This window comes from Myxocyprinus asiaticus, chromosome 5, assembly GCF_019703515.2.
Source record: "Myxocyprinus asiaticus isolate MX2 ecotype Aquarium Trade chromosome 5, UBuf_Myxa_2, whole genome shotgun sequence".
Lineage (NCBI taxonomy): Eukaryota > Metazoa > Chordata > Actinopteri > Cypriniformes > Catostomidae > Myxocyprinus > Myxocyprinus asiaticus.
Genome location: NC_059348.1, coordinates 40708629 through 40729369, shown reverse-complemented (window position 1 = coordinate 40729369; position 20741 = coordinate 40708629). Strand labels below are relative to the sequence as shown.

At 37.5% G+C, this 20741-nt stretch overlaps 1 protein-coding gene across 1 annotated transcript; it reads right to left on the bottom strand.

Annotated features, from left to right (window-relative positions):
* Positions 1-2992: 2992 nt before the first annotated feature.
* Positions 2993-11148, bottom strand: LOC127440648 (heterogeneous nuclear ribonucleoprotein C-like). The gene is made up of 9 exons (XM_051697372.1): positions 11011-11148; positions 10030-10187; positions 9279-9526; positions 8840-8912; positions 8498-8548; positions 8005-8174; positions 7679-7792; positions 7445-7575; positions 2993-3697 (listed from the first exon to the last, which is right to left on the bottom strand). Exons 2-9 carry the CDS (start codon positions 10032-10034, stop codon positions 3584-3586), a joined length of 906 nt encoding a protein of 301 aa, XP_051553332.1. The 5' UTR covers positions 10035-10187; positions 11011-11148; the 3' UTR covers positions 2993-3583.
* Positions 11149-20741: the final 9593 nt, after the last annotated feature.

Sequence of the window (20741 nt, the reverse complement as noted above, 5' to 3'; positions counted from 1 at the left end):
TATTAAAAGGGATAGTTCACCCACAAATGAAAATTCTCTCATTATTTACTCACCCTCATGATATTCCAGGTGTATATAACTTAATTTCTTCACCAGAACACATTTGGGGATAAAAAATAGAAAAATATCTTAGCTCAGTAGGTCCTTAAAATACAAGTGAATGGCGATTTCTCTTTTGAAGCTCCAAAAATCACAGACAGTTAGCATAAACATCATCCATACGACACCAGCTGTTAACTTAATTCTTCTGAAGAGACATGATCGCTTTTGGTGCAAAAAAGATAAATATTTAAGTACTTTTTTAAACTCTAAATCATGCTTCCGGTCAGAAGCGGTATGTGACATAATCGCATTGGCATTTGAAACACGTGAGTACTGACACACACGTAAGTCACAGTCGGAAGAGCAGCGCTGTTTACAAGTGAGAATGAGGAACGCTGTAGAGTAGCTTGGCTGGTTTTGGTTTAGATCTGTATCTGTTTCTTTACTCACAATGGTGCGTTTGTGTGCTTATCCTGGATGTCTCAACCAAGTAGAGAACGTGAGATTATGTCGGTATCATGGCAACAGAATACGTCACAGGAGAAATCGGTGATCTGCACCCTCTTGTGAAGCTTATCGGAAGTATTTGATTATAGTTAAAAAGTACTTAAATATTGATCTTTTTTCGCACCAAAAGTGATTATATCACTTTAGAAGAAATTGATTTAACCGCTGGAGTCATATTGATGATGTTTATGCTGACTGTATGTGATTTTTGGAGCTTCAAATGAGAAATTGCCATTCACTTACGTTTTAAGGGCCTACTGAGCTAAGATATTTTTCTGTTTTTCTTCAAATGTGTTCTGGTGAAGAAAGAAAGTTATACACACCTGGGATATCATGAGGCTGAGTAAATAATGAGATAATTTTTATTTTTGGGTGAATTAACCCTTTAAAGGCATAGTTCACTCAAAATGAAAATTCTCTCATCATTTACTCACTCTCATGCCATTCCAGATGTGTATGACTTTTTCTCTTCTGCTGAACACAAACAAATATTTTTAGAAGAATATCTCAGGTCTGTAGGTCTATACAATGCAAGTGAATGGTGATCAGACATTTGTAGCTCCAAAAATCTCATAAAAGGAAATATAAAAGTAATCCATATATACAGTATTGCAGAGGAAATCTGGAAATATTAAGGAAATTTTAAAAATTGTGATTTCAAATTCATGCAGATATCTATAGTGAATATAAGCTTTTCTAGTTATGCTCCGGTCTAAAATATTTCATCAGGTTAAATGTCTTTTCTTGCAAGTGCAATCTCTGTAAAAAAAACATTTTTTTTTTTAAATATGATCTCCCAGAAATCACAAAACTGGAAAAGTCATGGAAATGCATAGGTCCAAAGGTGTGGGAATCATGAATATATCTGGATTTTGCATACATCTTACTCATCTGGCCTAGATGTTCTGCAACAAAGATCAAAAGAGTTCATAAATAAGCACAGAGAAAGCATGCTCTGTGCTTTTCATTATATAAGCTCTAAATCTGGACAAAACAGAGCAAGAACAAGGTTGTATGTCATAATCCTACAGTTATCTAATTCTTTACGCTATGAACAGTATGCCTCATGGGAATTACAGTACAAGATTTATAGGTTCCACTTTATTTTAGGTGTTTTTAAAGGAGCAATATGTAACATTGACATCAAGCGTTTAAAATGGGTACTGCAGTCCAAATTCAAAATATTGGAGAGAGTGTCCTCCCCCGTCCCCTCCTCACCAGACTCAAAGCTCACGCGGGTTGCCAGGTTGAGAACGAGCAAACTGACAATGGCAAGCGACGAGCCTTACACTGTAAGTTGATCAGCTAATGTATACGTTTGCAATGTTTTTATTTTTTGCAAATTATAAACCAGCTAATGTGGACTTTTTATAACTCTGTCAATGTTAGCTAGATGTATTGCTGGTTTCCATGGCTGCAGAGCGCTGTGTTGTTTGCCCGCTAACTCGTTTCAAATCTGGCAACCCGGGGTGTCGAAATACTATTGGGAAATGGGCAGTGGGCGGGATCACACAGGCCAAAACACAAACAGAAATTCCGGCCCGGAACAGACGTTTCAAAGTAGAATAGTATTGTTTTCGGAGAAGCCAGTATTTCAACTTAGCATGTTTCCTACATCTCTGATAATATATTATGATAATTTTATGCTTTAGTACAGTAAATATATTACATATTGCACCTTTAACTACTACAAACTTAGGCATTTGATACAATGTACTTATGTATATGTGTTATATTGTACTTACATTTTAAGTATCTGTATTTACACTGTTTCCCTTACTTCTAAGCCTAACCCTACTCCTAAACTTATCAGTACTTCAACCTCACTAGAAGCAAATGTGAATCTTGTGAGAATTTTTCAAAGCAACATGCAGTTTCACAAAAATACATTGTATTGTATGTATTTTAATGTTACAGTTAAAGACACCTAATATAAAGTGGGACCAATTATAAATTGAACCACTGTTACAGATTTCATGCTCAGTGTCGTTTGTGTTTTGACTAGAATGACATTATGCACAAACAGCACACCCGTTCATAAATGTGCATGGAGGAAAATAAACTGCCAAGCTCATTTCCGTTCTTAGAAGAACAGTCAACTTTTCTTCAGAATTTGAGAGGAAGTTCCATAATTCATGTGCTGAATATTTCATGAAATAACTGAAAACATTGCTAAAAGAAATTGCACTCGCATTACTGCCCCATGTGGTCAGAGTCAGACACCGGCAAAAGAACCAAATTGGTGGCACACAGTCAAAATAAAATGTTTAAAGCATAGTGTGAATTCATGTGCTAAATTAACATTCATACCTCAAAAAAGGCTTTGAATTCAAGCTATTATGGCAACATGAATGAACACCATTAAAGAATTAAATTCTAAATCAAAACAATCAAAAAAATTTAATGTTGAGATACAATTGGGTGGAAAAAACTAAGAACATAAAACATTTACTTTAATATTTTATTGAAATTTTCCTGAAGAACTATTGAGACAGTGTAATATAAAAAGACATGTAAATACAAACATAGACTTTTCCTGGAAGCTTCCTGGCTCTCTAACAGAGGAGCCCCTTACGTTTCCCCATTTAAAATACACATTTTAGCTTTGTTCACTGAAAAAGACAGACTTTTCTCACTAAAGACAGGACTAACAGGGAACAGGCCAGTTTCACTCTTGAGAACGCATAATGCATGTATTCTGCCATCTGCTAATGTAAAATAACCATACAAAAACCTCTCATTCATATCAGAACAATTAAAAATAATCTGAAAATGTTGTGTTCTGTAGTTTAAAAACAGGTGCTTGTTTTCATAAGGGTTGAGGGACATGTCAAAAGCCTGAAAAGATGTCATGCTAACATTAAAAATAATCTGACATCAGTGGGTCATGTAACTAGTGTCAGATATTATTTGAGTGCAGGCATCTACATTAGAAATACACAAATATTTTAAAGAGCAGTTTCAACCTTTCAAAAGAACTGAAAGTGCTGAATTCGGAGTTTGTGTTATTGGTGTCCACTACGTGTAAAACGGTCTATGCATCATCGCCATTGACGCTGTCACCATCATCCTCCCCTTCCTCATGTTCACCCTCTTCTTCCTCATGCTCTCCTTCCTCTTCTTCATTCTCACCTCCCTGGCTTTTAACCTGAAAGGTAAAAAGTTTTGGCACAAAGCATTTAGCATTACTTTATTTCAAAATTTTCAAAAATCACAGAAGATTAGATGGATACCTTCCCTCAATTCATGTCTTTATTAGAAACTCAAACACTTATAAGGTGAAGAAAGTGAATTTTTTTTTTCCACCAGTAATGGCAGCAAATGGAACTGCAAAAACAGACATTTTCCAGAAGACTTCCCCTGTCTGCCCTTGTTTGACAAACAAAACTCCAAACTCACACCAAACATAACCCTCAAAACTAGTCATTGACCAATATGGGTTTTTTAATGGCTGATGCCGATATCCAGAGGGCAGGGTGGCCGACACAATGCTGAAAGATCATACAATTTAATATAGTAAATAAACAATTACAAAAAAATGAATAAACTCTTATTTAGCACTATATTTACTCAATTTCACACTAAACTTTAACTTTGTAAAAAAGAATCTAAAGAAATAATTGTATTTTAAATGGTAGATAGCAGTTTCTTCTGATTTCTGTTTAGTCATCAATTTTAGTAATTTATTTGCACATGAAGAAATTAATATATTAGGAAGGAAATAACAGTACACACAGTAGTCCAGCAACCATGGATGGCATGTCCATGTTAGCAATCGCAACTTCTCAAAAAATACAGAATCAAACTAATTGCACATACAGTGCATAGTGAATAAGACATTTACTTATAGCACACGTGAAATGCTTTTACTTTGAAGCTGCACTCACACGCTCGTGCGGATCCAGCGCGAGCAGCAATCTCCTGACCGTTTAAACAGCCTGGATCGCCTGCTTGGATTGTCACGGACTGACCATCATGGATTTGTGATCAGAGGAACTATTGATCCTGAAGTTCTGGATTCTGGCTGATGGAATACGTGCTTCAGAGGAAGATATTAGAGGAGCGCTCGACTGGAAGAAAATGCTGGATTTTAGCGAGATTCGTGAATCATATCTTTTTAAACGAGATATCTGCATATTTGCAGACGGTATGTAATAGTTTTATTGATATTTGCCTTTTATCATTAGAAAAGTTACAGGGAACTGTTGAGGAGAGACCTTTAGTATATGTGCTTCAGAGGGAGATTTATGAGCGTTCCAAAGGATACTGGATCTGCTGAAGTTGTGTGAGGTTGGTTTATTACATGTTTAAACGAGATATGCGCATATTTGCAGACGGTATATGAAATTGGTTTTATTTATATTTGCCTTTTTATCATTAGACAAGACAGTTAAGTTACAGGGAACTGTTGAGGAGAGAGAGGGAGAATGAAACAGGCGAGCACTTTAACATTGAGCTCAAACGCGTCTGCCGCGGCTCTGATATGCGGACCGTTTAAATGAGACTGTTGCACACCGGTCTATTATTGTAGTAACACGATGGCACATAACAGCAAAACGAACCTTGACTGGTTGTTTACATGTCTCAGTTGCTTCACATGCAAGCAGGCGATTCTCAGCGCCCTCAAGAAACAAATCGGCCAAAGGTGAAAATGTATCGGGCAATGCCGATAATTAAAATTCAGAATATCTGCAATTTATCGATTGACCACTACTCAAAACCCAAACGCGTTCTCACATTTTTCGGGTTTGGAAAGCAGAAGTAAACTATAGCAGGGTAAACATCACCTTTGTTGTATAGAGGCAAATGGGAGACCAAAGCAAATGTTATTTATGTATCGCCATTTGCTCCAATAGCAAAAGAAAAAATATATATTTTGATGGATGGACTATGACAGTCAGAGGTTGCCAAATTTCTGTCGCTCCCTCAGCAGCTGTATTTTAAACTCCACTGTAGCAGTGTTTAGCCACAGAGTTTACACTTTTCAGGGAAATGAACCTCCAACTGGCTTATATTAACATTCAAGGGATAGTTCAACCAAAAATTAAAATTCTATCACCCTTATGGCATCCCAGATGTGTATGACTTACTTTCTTCAGCAGAACAAAGATTTTTAGAAAGTTCAATTAATATGGAAGCAGATCATATAAATAACTACAAATTCTGAAACTGGCATTTATCTGTGCAGTCAGCGACTCTTTTATGAGTTGCTCGAATGTCCCGATCTAAGGGGGAGAGAGTGAAACTGCACTCGGCTCATGCACACTCTGTCACGGGGACACTCGTCCCTCGAGCGTGTGTGCTTAATGCAGCTAGATTATAACATGATGGCTTGTGACTAATTGAATCATAATATATGTCACTGTGCATTTCTCAACGTGAAGAAAATTGACAATACGCAGCTTTATTAATAAGAGAGATTTCATTTTTTGTGAGTTAAAGATGGATTGAAGTGAATAAAAAGGTGAGAGAGGGTAGTCTTCGCCCCATTATACACTGCAACAAAATACGTATTTGATTTGTTTTTGTTTGTTTTCCAATATAAATATCTAAAACTCCTTTATGTGTGTGTTTGTTTTTAGTGCCATGTCAGCAACAAGGCTATCCACACAGTGGGAACAGATTAAGTATCAAAAAACATAAAATTAAATAAGGAATTGTAGTTTTATGTTAGACAGAAACTCTAAGATATTTTTAGATGATACATTTTTAAAAATGTCTGATAAGCTTGTTTGAGTAAAACCTTTGTCTAATAGTATTAAAAGCAGTGCAATCCAATAAAATGTGCTTAATAGTCAGTATAGTCTGACAGGAAAGACATGACGGAAGTTCTTCACCTTTTAATAAAAATCCAAGTGTCAGTCTAAAATGTCCCATTCAACACCTAGTAAATACAATTTGATCATGCCTATTTTCAAAGTTAGAGAAAAGATTATTAGTTATACTGGGTCTAAAACACCTTTAAAACAACATACATTTTCTTTAGCAGCTATACTGCAGAAGAAAACATTTTTATCTGAGAATGTTGAATATAATATTAAAAAGAGTGGTGGTGGTGTAGTGGACTAAAGCACTGAACTGATAAGCAGAAGGTTGTTGGTTCAAACCCCACAGCCACCACCATTGTGTCCTTGAGCAAGGCACTTAACTCCAGGTTGCTCCAGGAGGACTGTCCCTGTAATCAGGGCACTGTAAGTCGCTTTGGATAAAAGCATCTGCCAAATGCATAAATGTAAAAATACACATTTTAAAATATCTAAAAATTATTTAAAAAAAAAAAAAAAAAAAAAAACCATGCATTCACCTGAGCAGCAGCATATAAGATATTTAGACTTGCTTTAAGAGAATAGATCTTGAATAAAAGTATATTTTGTCTTTACTGCACTCGCAGCAGTATAACCAAGTGAAAAAAAAATACACATATGAAATACACTTATATTTAAGATACATTCTCTTAAAGCAAGTCTAAATATCTTATGTTGCTTCTCAAGTACATATATCTTGTTTTAAGGATTGACAATTTTAAAATGGAAAACAAGACAAAAACACGATATCAATAGGACGGATTTTTTGCAGTGAATTTCTTTACTGAATTAAACAAGTTTTTTTCCCTTTAATTCAGTGAATGTCATTTAGAGGTATTTTTAAAAGATGATTTTGTCCTCTTTATTGTTAGTAAGCACAATTAATACAACCTTTTAAGTCGGGGCACAAGCTGAATAATTGGTTAAGAGCTAATGATTAATCATTGCATTAATTGCCGAATAATTGTTCTAATAATTGTTAGATTAATCGTTTATCAAAATAACAGTTAGTTGCAGCCCTAGTCACCACAAATCCAGCATAAACCACAACTTAACTTCCATCATTTTGCACCTCCAATTCCTCCACTCACCTCCTCATCTTCCAACAGATCTCTTTCCTCCTCAGAATCATTTGTTTCTTGCTCTTCCCTCTCTCTATCCTTCTTGTTGAAATGCTGCAGGGAGGAAGCTTCACCCACTTCTGTCTTCACAGTCTTTCCCTCTGAGGTAAAAGATACATGCATATTCATGAAGCCAGAGCACAGATGGTGCAAATCAGATGAGAATACATCTCTGTCCAAGAAGTATGTTTTAATACCAAGTACCTGATTTCTTGTTTTGATCTTTCTCCATCCTGTCCAGACTCTCTAGAAGATAGTCTACCTTGTGTTTTATTTGAGCAAGCTCTCTCTTAATAGTCTGGAGGTCATCTGCTTTCACTGGGGGGAAAGAAAATGCATGAGAATGCATGTAAAAAATTACAAGCCAACTAAGGTAAATTAATGTTTATAACTTCTGAACAAAGACAATGTTGATCATTTAATGAGGTGATATAGTCATCCATCCACAAAATTAAATAATTTTTTGATGTACTGGGCACTGGTACTGGAACAATACAATGAACATGGGAGAAAATTATAAAAGCACTGACAAGCTCGAGAGGACATCCGCTGGCTGCTTTTGGACGAAGAAGAGAAGCTGGACTTGGTGCGGCGGCTGGTTCCCCCACTTATACTGACTCGTGGACGCTTGGAAGGGATCACGGCCCGTGCCACAGGAGGAGGGGGAAGTGGGGGTACACGGGATGGGTATGAATACATTCTGACAAGACAAGACAAGGAGGTAAAGCAATCAGCTAAAGTTCAATTCAAATTAATTTCTATAGCGCTTTTCACTATACAAATTGTTTCAAAGCAGCTTTGCAAATAATATGCCCCAATTCTTCAAGCGAGAAAGCCAAAGGCAACAGTGGCAATGAAACATTACCAAAGACGTTTAGGTAAGTTGGGGAAGGCTAGCTGGGAGATGTGCTTTTTTTTTTTTTTTTTTTTTTTAAACATATATATACAAACCTACATATATGCACACATTTATGAATCTACAGTATATTGGCAGTGTCTGAACAACACTACTGCAGGTCTTACCGGTCATAGTAATCTCTCTGGAAATCATAATCCATTTCGAAAGCAGAACCACTGTAGGGGAAATAAAATATAGAAATTGTTTGCATTAGATTGGTACAAAGAAATTAAGTATACACATGCACAAACAAATATATACTATACATGAGCTCTAATCAAAGGCAATATTCAGGTGAGGAGAAAAAAAAAAAAGTCAGTACAGAAATTGCCAAGACTTTGACGATTTTGTTAATTTGCTGACTTTTCCTGGGCTGGATTTTTTCTTTACAATATCGCCTGATACTCCAGGTTTCCCATGACCGTGCGAACGCCGTATATGAATATAACAACAACAGTACTACTCACCTGTACATATCTCCAGCTGAACGCTTTGTTGTTTTTGACCTGTGAGGTTTGGGCTCTCCAGCCAGATTAATATCTGATAGAAAGAGGAGTTAATAGTTAGGTGAACTATAATTAAAAATAAATATCCATACTGTCACTAATTGATCAGCGTGTTTCTTCATACACGCACTACAGGGTAGATGCAGTCTTGTGGTTAAGGCACCCAATTGGTAATGCAAAGCATTGTAATCTCAAACCTATAAAGTCTAAAGTTTATGGGTAACCATGAGAACCATCATGCCAGCAGTTATATAACAAGCTAAGCCCACAAGACTGTTAGACAGTTAAACATTTATCTTTAATCCAAATTCTACATGTCAAACTCCAAACTCAAATCCTCCTACAGGTATTGATAAAAACAGTGATTCTGATGATAAAGGATCATTTTTGATGTCCTCACCGAGCACCTGTCCAACGATCATCCGGCCATCTTCTGCTGCCACAGCAGCCCGTGCATTCCTCTCATTGGCATACTGGACAAAGGCGTAGCCTTTATGCAAAGAGCAGCCCACAACCTTGCCGTATTTGCTAAAAATGGCTTCAATGTCCGCCTTGGTGACCAGCATAGTGTTTAGGTTTCCGATGAACACCCTCGAGTTCAGCGACCTTGGGTCCGTTTTATTAGTCACGTTGCCAGACATCAGTTGACTAGTGTTGGGGGGACAACTAGGTTAGTGAAGTGAATATATAGAAACATAAGGAAGGATGTGGGTATATTTCCAGAGAGAAAAGCTAAACAGTAGCGTCAGTAACCGTGTGATCCAATGCACCAGAGTAAATCAAGTCTAAAACAAGACACTTACAAGTCTAAAACTAGCGGTTGTTTGTAAGAGCCTTAATTGAGCATAATTGTGGGATGCTACTCGCTCAGGTGTTTTTCGCCAAATGTGAATGTTCAAAGTTAAATTTCAAACCAATCCCACATTCTAGCATATGCAGACAGTGTTTTGCACTATGTGTAAGTGTACATGTATTTGCTGCACTGTTTGTAAATGGTCTAGCAAGATTTTCATGCTTCCAAAGAGGGACGATTAGACCACCTCGTCATTTCAACATCAACTCAAAGAGGGGAGAACTATTGAGTTAATTTTTGCACAGGAACCATACAGGGCATTTGACATAAAAAATGGGTGTTAATAACAGTCACTCACTCCATAGCGTCAGTGCAGGGTAGTCGTCTGTCTGTCTGCTCTTTTGTCACTGGGGTGTGTGATCAATGGGAGCACAGGTCCAGAGAGTGCTCTCAGCCAAAACTACAATTCCCAACAGCACCCTTTCAGTGAGCGGCACTTGGCTTCCACCAGTTACACTGAGGCAACAGAAACACCTCATTACAACTGGACATGGTTAAATGTTTTGATCCAACACTTTGCACTGTATTTAATGTATTTAGAGAGATGTAGGGGCTGGTGGTGATCAAGCTTTGTGAGGAAAAAATAAAAATAAGTAAAATGGAGAATGGCATTCACGTCACATTGGGGTGGGCGGTGGGGGAGGCTAAGGCCCCGGCTAAAACCAGGCTAAGCTAGTTGCGCTCAGCTGGTCACCCAGCCTGGTCGGTTGGCTGGTTTTAGAGGTGTTTTGAGCACTTTTAGCTGGTCAGGCTGGGAATTCAGCTTAAACCAGCTTACAACCTTAGGCTTAGGTTTTAGTTATTTTTCCCCCATCAGTGACGTCTGGTAAAACGTATGTAAAACACTTGGTTTTATGAAAAGAAAATTAAAACATGTCAGCGACGGCTATAAATTCAAACTTAAAGCAGCGCGCCAAATGGAACTGCAACGCTCTCGGTTACTGCGAAATAAAAAAATAAAATTAAAAATTAAAAAGCGACGCGCAAAATATTTGAATTTTCAAATTTACTACGCAACAAAACGCATTTAGATTTATTTATAAACAAAAATCTAAGATACAAGATAGGCGACCCAACCCAAACACGTGTGGGGATTCGTGAAATACGATGGAAAACCTCGAAGCAGACAAAGAGGACACACCGCGCAGCCGAGAGCCCTGCTTTAAAGAGCCTCGGCAGTCTGACTGCTGCGATGTAAGAAATCCTTCACAAAATGCACCAAAAATAAGCTTATGAGGATATTATGGAGGCGAAAATTCGAATAAAAAAAACTACTCACCAAAAGTTCAAAGTTTAAAACAAGCAGTTTAAGAAGGATCAAGAACCTTACACTGGCTTGCAAAAATACAACTGTGAAGTCAGCGCTAGCGGTCAATCTGCTACCACATAAAAGCAGAAGGCGCACTTTTCAAGTTAAAAGTCACCGGTTGATTCCATCGGTCGGCAAAATCTATTGGCTAACAACTGTGGCCTATGAGAGCCAACAGTCTTCCTCAAGGGGCTTGGCTACAGTCTTTAAAAACCGTTTTAAATGCAGACTGTTGCCTTCAGATCAATATCAGACATTTGAGCTGCAACTACTGAAGACTGAAATATCCAGTCCTGTGCTTTGTGCTCTCATTTATAGACCACCTATATAATAAGGACTTTATTCATGAATTTGGGACTTTTCTTTCTACTATCCTCCCTACATCAGATAAACTTCTCATTGTGGGCGACTTTAATATTCATGTTTGTTGCCCTTCCCATCATTTGGTGAAGGAGTTTGTGCAACTCACTGATTCATGAACACAGACATACGCTTGATCTTGTTTGATCACTTGGTCTTCCAATATGTAATACTGAGATCAATTAATTTTGTCTGTCTGATCATATGGCTGTTACATTTATATCATGATATATCGCGGCCCAATATATCTGTGACCTTCTCCTCCCTTACTCCCCCACCAGAGCGCTCAGGTCTTCTGATCAACTTCTATTGAGGGTTCCTCGTTGCCGCTATAGATCTAAGGGTGACCGTGCCTTTTCTGTGATAGGTCCTAATCTATGGAATAGTCTCCCTTTCCATGTGAGATCAGCTTCATCACTAGCCATTTTCAAATCTTCTTTAAAAACGTATTTTTATTCTGTAGCTTTTGAATAGATCATTGAATAGTTTGAAATGGATAAATAAATGATGCTGTATCTAAATGTTTTTTTACATTTATTTTATTATGTTTTATATTTAACTTTAAATCAATCCGTTTTTATATCACCCTGTCATTATTTATTTATTTGTTTGATCTGTAAAGCACTTTGGGTCAACTTATGATGTTTTTAAATGTGCTCTATAAATAAAGGTTGACTTGACTTAATGCAATATTTCCGTATTTGCCTCTGATTGAGCAAAAGCCTCCGTATCATTTTCGTCCCATCTCTTCTTTAACAGCGACAGAATTTTCAAATGCATTTTCATAGTCTAAAGCATCTAACATTATGGAAGAACCTTCGATTAGTTTGTGTACTGAGGTGCTTTCTATGTTGTTTAATGAGACCTGTAGAAATATTCTGGACTCTATTGTCCCTTTTAGAACTTAGTCTCCCAAACCTAGGACATGGCCTTGGTTTAATAACCATACACGAGCCCTTTGGCAGGAATGCCGGAAAGCTGAACACAAATGGAAAATAGACAAGTTACATGTATCCTATGAGATCTTAAAGAACAGTCTGTCCGCTTATCAGCTCTCTGTAAAAGCTGCGAAATCTAAATATTTTTCAGATTTAATTTCTAAAAACTCACATAACTCAAAAGTTCTGTTTAATACTTTGGACAAAGTAATTAATCCCAGGGTTACTTCATATCCAGAAGCTACCCCTGAGTCTTGTATAGTCTTTTTAGATTTTTTAGATTGACAAATTGGCTTTTGCTTACTTTGGTGCTCAGTAGCTCAGCTATTTTAATTTTGCTTGATCTAACTGTGGCGTTCGATACATTTCATCATAGCATCCTTTTAGACCACTTAAAGCAGGAGGTTGGTACTGTATTAGTGGCAAAGCCTTACATTGGTTTACCTCCTATCTTTCAGACAGGTCCGTGGCAGTTAGAATTGGTAACCACTCATCTACCCCTGCACCTTTCTCCAGTGGCCTGCCTCAAGGTTCCATTTTAAGCCCTATTTTATTTTCATTGTATATGTTACCTTTGGGTTCTATTTTTAAGAAATATCATATTTCTTATTGCTATGCTGACAATACACAGTTGTACGTTCCACTGCATCCTGATGATGGCTCCTGTGCAAATATGAATAAGTGTCTTGAGGATATAAAATGTTGGATGGCTAGGAACTTTCTCCATCTAAATGAGAGCAAAACTGAAATTGTTGTTTTTGGTTCTCTTAGCACCGCCCCTCATATTTCTAACTATATGGGGTCTTTCTCCAGAGCTGTTCGCCCTTATGTAAAAAAGGTTACGGTTAATTGCAAAGTCAAAACCGATGCTCTCATTTAAAGGCATGGAGATAGTCCTCCATGCTTTTGTATCATCTAGGCTTAATTATTGCAATGCTGTGTATTTGGGCCTCAGCCAGTCATCTTTATACCGTTTGCGGTTGGTACAGAACGCTGCTGCAACATTACTGACTGGCACCAGAAAGAGAGACAGTATTACCCCTATTCTGACCTCTCTACACTGGTTACCCATCAAATACAGGATCCATTTTAAGGTTCTATTATTTGTTTTTAAATCTTTAAATGGCCACGCTCCTTCTTACTTTTTAGATCTGCTGATTTTACATCAGCCTGCAAGGAATCTTAGATCTGTTGATAAACTCCTTCAGATATCTCTGTCATGCCTAAAATGTAAAGGTGATTGTGCCTTCTCGATAGCTGGTCCCAGGCTGTGGAATAAGTTACTGTTGAGTATTAGATCAACTCCCACACTCAGTGCTTTTAAATCAGCCCTGAAGACTCACTTTTATACCCTGGCTTTTGAGTCTCATTCAGAAGGGGATTATATAATGGTTTTATCTTAGCTTTTGTATTTATTTCTGTTTCTATTGTTGAAATTATCTTTGTACAGCACTTTGGGATACATTAGTTGTATTAGAAATGTGCTTTAAAAATAAAGTGTGACCTTGACCTTGAAAAGACGAATCCTCAATTGGGCCGCATTCAAATTTAAAGATGTTTTTGTCTCACTGTGGACATCTGCACACAAAAAAGTATGCTTGTTTAAGTCTATGAATTCCAAAGATTGTTTTCTGAAATACAACTGGACCTCCGCCCCAGCTATCTCTAGAAAACAATTAAATAAAATGACTGTGATTGGTCCATTGCTGCCAGCGCTGTGAAAAGTAACTTGTTCGACTTTACCAGTGACCACACACTCATTCACGTTCGCTTGAACAGTGATCTAGATGACAATGGCTTACACTAAAATGTTTAATATAGTGTATTTAAACAATTTAATGCTAAATTGCTTAGCTTAATTTAAAAATGTAAGTTGAATCTGAGATAGAAAGTAATGTGATATGGATTCACCAATGTGCCATTTGACAAATTTAAGGGCTTTTATTTTGAAGGACGCACGACCTTTCAACATAAATGATGGTTGAACACATGGGCAGTGCTTGGGTTTCTGCTTATTATGCATAATGTTTCTGAGTGATCATTACATTTTATTTATGTTTATTAAAATTATATATTGAAATTGTTTATGTTCGTAATGTAAATGTAGTAATACTATATTAATGATTTTCAAATGTTAAGATTTAGTTTGGGTCTGGGACAGGAGTCAAACAATAAAAAGCTGCATAGAAGGTATTTGAATGAATAGTTGCAAAAATAAACGAAGTAATGGGAAAGAATTTCCAAGACTGAAAGAATGTTATTGTGATATTCATCTAACAAAAAGTAAAAAGTTAAAATAAAAGTTTAGAAGTAAACCCCTGCAACATAAAAATGCCAGAAGTTGAAGAAAGAAATTCTATTTATGGAACTGTATGATGACAGTCTGGCTATTGTAGTCTTGTGCGTCATTTTCTTATCACTTTTCTCCTATATTTTAAAGCAAAAAAGTTGGCACATAAAAATCAACAGACTATCAGTTTACCTAAATATCAAATTGGCCAGAATAATCTGTACATAAATGATTTATACAAAATAAAGAAATTCTGTAAATCATGTGCCATTTTCGGTAATGTTATTGCTGTATTGGAACCTGTTAAAAGTTGTATTAGTTTTCTTAGTTATTTTCGTGGGATACCTGTGCCTTCTCCTGAAGGTTCTTCCTTTGTTCCAGGATGGGATCATTTCTGTCCACACCGCAAAGGCATTGTATGCAGAGACATCTAAGATGTTAAAGAACACCACCAGGGGCCAGTGCCTTGTCATTCTCTTACAAGTGTAAGTGGCAGTTAGCTGCAATAAAACAATCAATCAATTAACATACCACTGAAACTAGAGAAGTGACATTTGCTTCACATCTTTCACACAAATGTATTTAGCATGTTGTTAAACAGGAAATATTGCAAAAAAATATTTAAAAAAATACAATAACTTGTCAAGATCGTCTACTTCCCCTTTGTTGCGATTGTAATCCAGGATTAAGTTGGGCTTTTTGTCAACCCTGTCCTATTTTGTGTAGTCACCAGTGCAGGAGGGAGTTCAGGCTTGTTGTGTCTGACTGTTCCCACCATGGTAAGTCTTCTCTTGAGCAGTTCCTCGCCAAGGGCATACAAGTTAAAAAAGTTGTTGCATATGATGTTGTTCATAGAGACCATCTGTCATGTCAAGCACAACTGTCATGCCTTGATTCTTTTCTGGTTTTCCATCAGCAGCTTTGCCAGTGTACAGCTGCATGTTCCAGATGTAGCTGGACCTAGCATCACAAGCTACCCAGAACTTGATATCATAATTGGCGGATGTACTCGGCATGTATTGTTTAAAAAGTCGGTGACCTCTGAAAGCAACCAGCAGCTCATTCACTGTGACCTCTGGGCCTGGATTATATATGCGTGGTAGGAGATCCACCCACTTGTCCCAAACATCTCTAATTGGAACAAGTTTGTCTTTTCTGTGTTGGGCAGATGTTTCGCCACGGTCATCAAAGCTAATTGTTCTTAAGAGCAAATGAAAAGTCACTAGTGGCATAGTAGCCCGAAAAATGGACCGACCTGACTCAGCATGCCATAAACTTTGGAGGCTCTCATTCTTTGATTTGTACACGCCAGCTAGAATCACCAGACCTATGAATGTAGCAAGTCTATCCTGTCCAGCTTATTCCAGCAATCCTTACATGTTGGCTCTCCAGGTTTGTCATTTCTAAGATTATGTTTTCAATGGTACTTGGCAAGAAAAATTGAAAGCTGGACTTGACATCTTTAACATGGGTCACAGCATATTTTGTGGGCCCTGGTTTTACCTTGAGATAATTTCTAATTAAATATTTGCCTCGTTTGTGATGGGGGCACCAGACCACATCAATTGACCGTCTTTTGATTGTAATGTTTCCTTATCATTTTCAATTTTATCCTGTATTTCAAACATGTCTTCCATTATTTCATCTGGATCAGCATCATGCATGCTTATTTCATTCTCTCCAGAATGATTGGAGTCAGAGTCAGGTATGTCATCAAGAGCCACTGCAAAATCAGTGAATTCTTCGCTCATGGTGATACTACAGAATTAAATGCAGTGGTATTATAGTTTTGGATTTTTTAATCTAGTTTTTATTTCTATTTTATATTCAATTTGTCATAAAAATTTAGTTTAGTTTTCTCAGTTTTTTGTAGTTTCAGTTTAATTAGTTTTATTTTAGTTTTAGTATTTGTTATGGCTGCCAAATCTGAGTGTTTACTGGTGTAATTTAAAAAGTCTAATATTTCAATTCTCAGGGCAGTCTTGTGTTACCTCTATCTAGTGGTATTTTCATGTTTAATGTGGATTGTAAATGTTGCAAATAGGGTGAATATGGGTAAAGTGACAAAGGACGTTTAAGCTTGATCCACATTGTATCCATATGTATTTCCTTAAATTATTATAAATTATTACTAATCTAATCTTTGGGGTGTAAAAATCAAAGGGATAGTTCACCCAAAAATGAAAATTCTCTCTTCATTTAATCACCCTCATGCTCATCCCAAATGTGTATGACTTCTTTTCTTCTGCTGAACACAAATAAAGATTTTTAGAAGAATATTTCAGCTCTGTAGGTCCATACAATGTAAGTCAATAGGGACCAAAAATTTGAAGCTCCTAAAAGCACATAAAGGCAGCATAAAAGTAATACATATGACTCCAGTGGTTTAATCCATGTGTTCAGAAGTGATATGATAGGTGTGGGTGAGAAACCCTTTTTTACTGTAAATCTTGACAACATCTATCTCCTTGGCAATCATGATTTCAAGCAGCACCATCTAGCAATCTGTAGACTCTGCTAGTAAGTGTAATCAAGCTTGAAATAATTAACGTTCCTGTAGACTGCACTTGCAAGATGTGCAGTGAATAAAGGAGTTACATTTTGGTCTGTTCTCACCCAAAACAGTTCTCACCTTTGCCCATATTCACCCTAACAAAAACTAAAACGAATTTGAGATCATTTTTATTTTATTTTAGTTAGTTTTGGAGTTATGAAAAAGTATTTTAGTTTAGTTTCAGGTTTTTCCAATAATTTCAGTTTTTATTTTAGTTAACGAAAATTATTTTAGTTAGTTTTGGTTAACTTTAATAACACTGATTAAATGCAAATACTAAAGAATTAAATTTAGCTGCGAAAATAAGCAACTGAAAGGTGTTGCTCAGTTAATTACAGTGGGGCCACAAGAAAAAAATATAGCTTAAGGTTAAAAAATGGTTTCTTGTGGAAACTGGTCTTTTCCATAAAAACCAAAAACAACATGCATTCAATGTAAACAACGACCGCAGTAGATCTAGTGCGGCGCATAGAAAACACGCTACAGCCTGAAAGCTGATTTTCTCAAAGCAAACGCATGCTACGACCCAATCCTAATGTGGGATTTTCACAATTATGGATGCAGTTTGTAGGAAAAGCGTGTTCTTTGAAGCTGGCGTGAATGCAGGGGCGGACTTAGTGATTTAGGGGCCCTAAGCAATCCCATGTAAAGAGCTCCACCTCACCATGCACCTACCAATCACCATTTCACAACTTTACATTGATATTACAGGAAATGTTCTGACTCACCCAGGATTCCTTTTCACTAAGCCCCCACTGGTCAATGGAGGAGCTGCTGCTATAGTGTCCAGACTAGAGTTGTAGTACTCGAGCCCAGGACTCCAGTCGCAATATTGATGACTCGTGACTCATCTCTGACTTGAACACTAATGACTCGTAACTCGGACTAGTGTGCAGTTATTGGCGACTCAACTTGGACACAATATTGGTGACTTGGACTTGGACTCAGACTTGAGCAGTGAGGACTCGGACTCGACTCGGACTCGAGATCTAGTTACTTGACTACAACACTGATCCAGGCTATTAAAGATTAAATCTAATCAGTTTGAAAGCCACTTTAATGAATGCACCAGCACCACAGATGAGCTAAAATACAAAAAACACAATGGATGGATTAAGATATGTCCTTTATGTAAAAATTCCCTTATATGAACTGCTGACTGTTGCTGTGGATGAATTGGATCTATGGAAATATAATGATATAAAACATTTAATCTACTACAAAATTTACCAATTAATATTTACATTCTGTATATCTCCTCAACATCTCCCTCTCCTTGTCACTCTCAAATCTGGCCCATAAGGAGGAGATCTTCAGCTAAAATTTGACCCTTCATGCTTTTGCCTCAGCAAATCTTGTTATCAGATTCTATGTCCAATGCCTTCCTGACTTTATGTTCAATGGAGAGAACAGCAAGTGCAGATAGACTCTCCTGGGACAGAGGTCTCAATCAGCTTCAGGGATGAAAAACTTCTTTCACCTGAAGCAACTGTCAAAGGGAGAGTGAGAAGTAGTCTTAAGGCTATGCTCAAATTAGGATACATGTCAAGGATATTCTCTTTATATATATATGTGATCAAGCATGTGGTGATGAGGTACGTGTGGGGAAAGCAAGCGTTTACATGCACATTCTTACACCGATTAAGCTCAATAAGCCGACAACGTGTGTGGTCATCTAAACACAATAACATGTACAACAACACGAAAACATTCCTTTATCATTAGGTCATTTAAAAATGGCATAAGTGTAAACCGGTGTTGTGTCGAAGACTGTTCCCCCTATCTTTCCCCTTTGTCGAAGTCTGTTCCCCTATGGTTATTGTTTAACGGCGCTACGGGGAACATTAACCTAAGGGGAAACATAGGGGAACAGACTTCGACACAACACTGGGACCAGGAGAGAGGTAGAACTCATCCATATGTCTGCCGGTGGAGGTGGAACACTGCTACAGCAGGAGCAGCTCTGACGGTACAGGTGCTGGCAGATAGATTTTGGGGAGTTTGTCTATATATTTTTTGTGTTTCTTCCTTTTTTCTGCACTGCTGGGGTAGCTGCTTTACATTGTGATTTCTTGCAATGTTCACATCGGATTACTTCGCTCATACACTACTAATAGTATTAACTCTCAAGTACCTGCGCAGTACAAATGGAATGGTCCACTGTAATCCATAGGGAGGCCCCGCATATGTGCTAATGAAATAATAATGTAAATATCTTAATGATGATTTTGTGAACAAACAAAATACAAAGAAAATCCAAATATAATATATATGATTTATGTGGGCTTCTGGATATTTGATGGGGGGGGGCCATGATAACCTTGGGCCCTAAGCGGCTGCTTACCTCATTTATTGGTTAAGTCCACCTCTGTGTGAATGATCAGTGAATCCAGTCAAATCTGGCAACAGGTAGACTGTAACTTAAAACCTAGTGAGCAGCCTATAGCAACACCATTTGTTGGCATCATAGGTGCACTTGAACATGTGTCCATTGTATAAAAAATGCTGTCTAGGTAGGCACCTCACTTTGAGAGACATGATCACAAGACATTGTGATGGGGTACGAACAAATAAAACTAAATTATGGTCCGCCGACTTATCAGTAATAAAGTAGTAATACATTTTTTTTATCCCCTTTTCTCCCAATTTGGAATGCCCAATTCCCACTACTTAGTAGGTCCTCGTGGCTGCGCGGTTACTCGCCTCAATCCGGGTGGCAGAGGACAAGTCTCAGTTGCCTCCGCTTCTGAGACTGTCAATCCGCACATCTTATCACGTGGCTCGTTGTGCATGACACTGCAGAGACTCCACATGTGGAGGCTCATGCTACTCTCCGCGATCCACGCACAACTTACCACGCGCCCCATTGAGAGCAGAACAACTAATCGCAACCACAAGTTTACCCCATGTGACTCTACCCTCCCTTGCAACCGGGCCAATTTGGTTGCTTAGGAGACCTGGCTGGAGTCACTCAGCACACCCTGGATTCGAACTCACGACTCCAGGGGTGGTAGTCAGCGTCAATACTTGCTGAGCTACCCAGGCCCCAGTAATAGTATGTTATTAATGTACTATAGCCTACGCATTACGAAATAGACAGTTTTTACCATTTTACTTTCTTATTGTTTTGTAACTGCGCATCTTAAAAATATTAGGATTTTGGAGGATTCTATCAGCAGCTACTACTTATTGACCCTTTGGGTGTTGTAATGTATTCAATTTTAATCGTTAAGGAGTTTTGTTTACATCTTGTGGTTGTACTTTTAAAACAGTGAGTATTTTAACATTTACGGATTAGCCCCATTCACTTTCATTGTAAGTGCCTCACTTTAACCTAGATTTTATTTTTAAGAAAAGGAGGGTCAAATCAAAATTTATTTTAGTGGTAATCAACATTATGCCACAAATGCTGTCAATTGAGCTGATCTTGTTTTAAACACGAAATATTTATTTAAAGGAGGTTCTGTCTAAATAATAATGTTCTTCTAGAATTGAGAAAAAAAGACCAAAAAGTTTCAGAGTGGTCTAATTGCCATCATCGTCATGAATCAGAATGCAT

Excerpts from the sequence above, each read along its gene's own strand:
- LOC127440648 (XM_051697372.1), bottom strand. Across the intron at positions 8,549-8,839 it reads TCAGCTGGAGATATGTACAG|TGGTTCTGCTTTCGAAATGG; the intron begins GTGAGTAGTACT and ends TTTCCCCTACAG. Across the intron at positions 7,793-8,004 it reads GCGGATGTCCTCTCGAGCTT|TGAAAGCAGATGACCTCCAG; the intron begins GTCAGTGCTTTT and ends CTTTCCCCCCAG.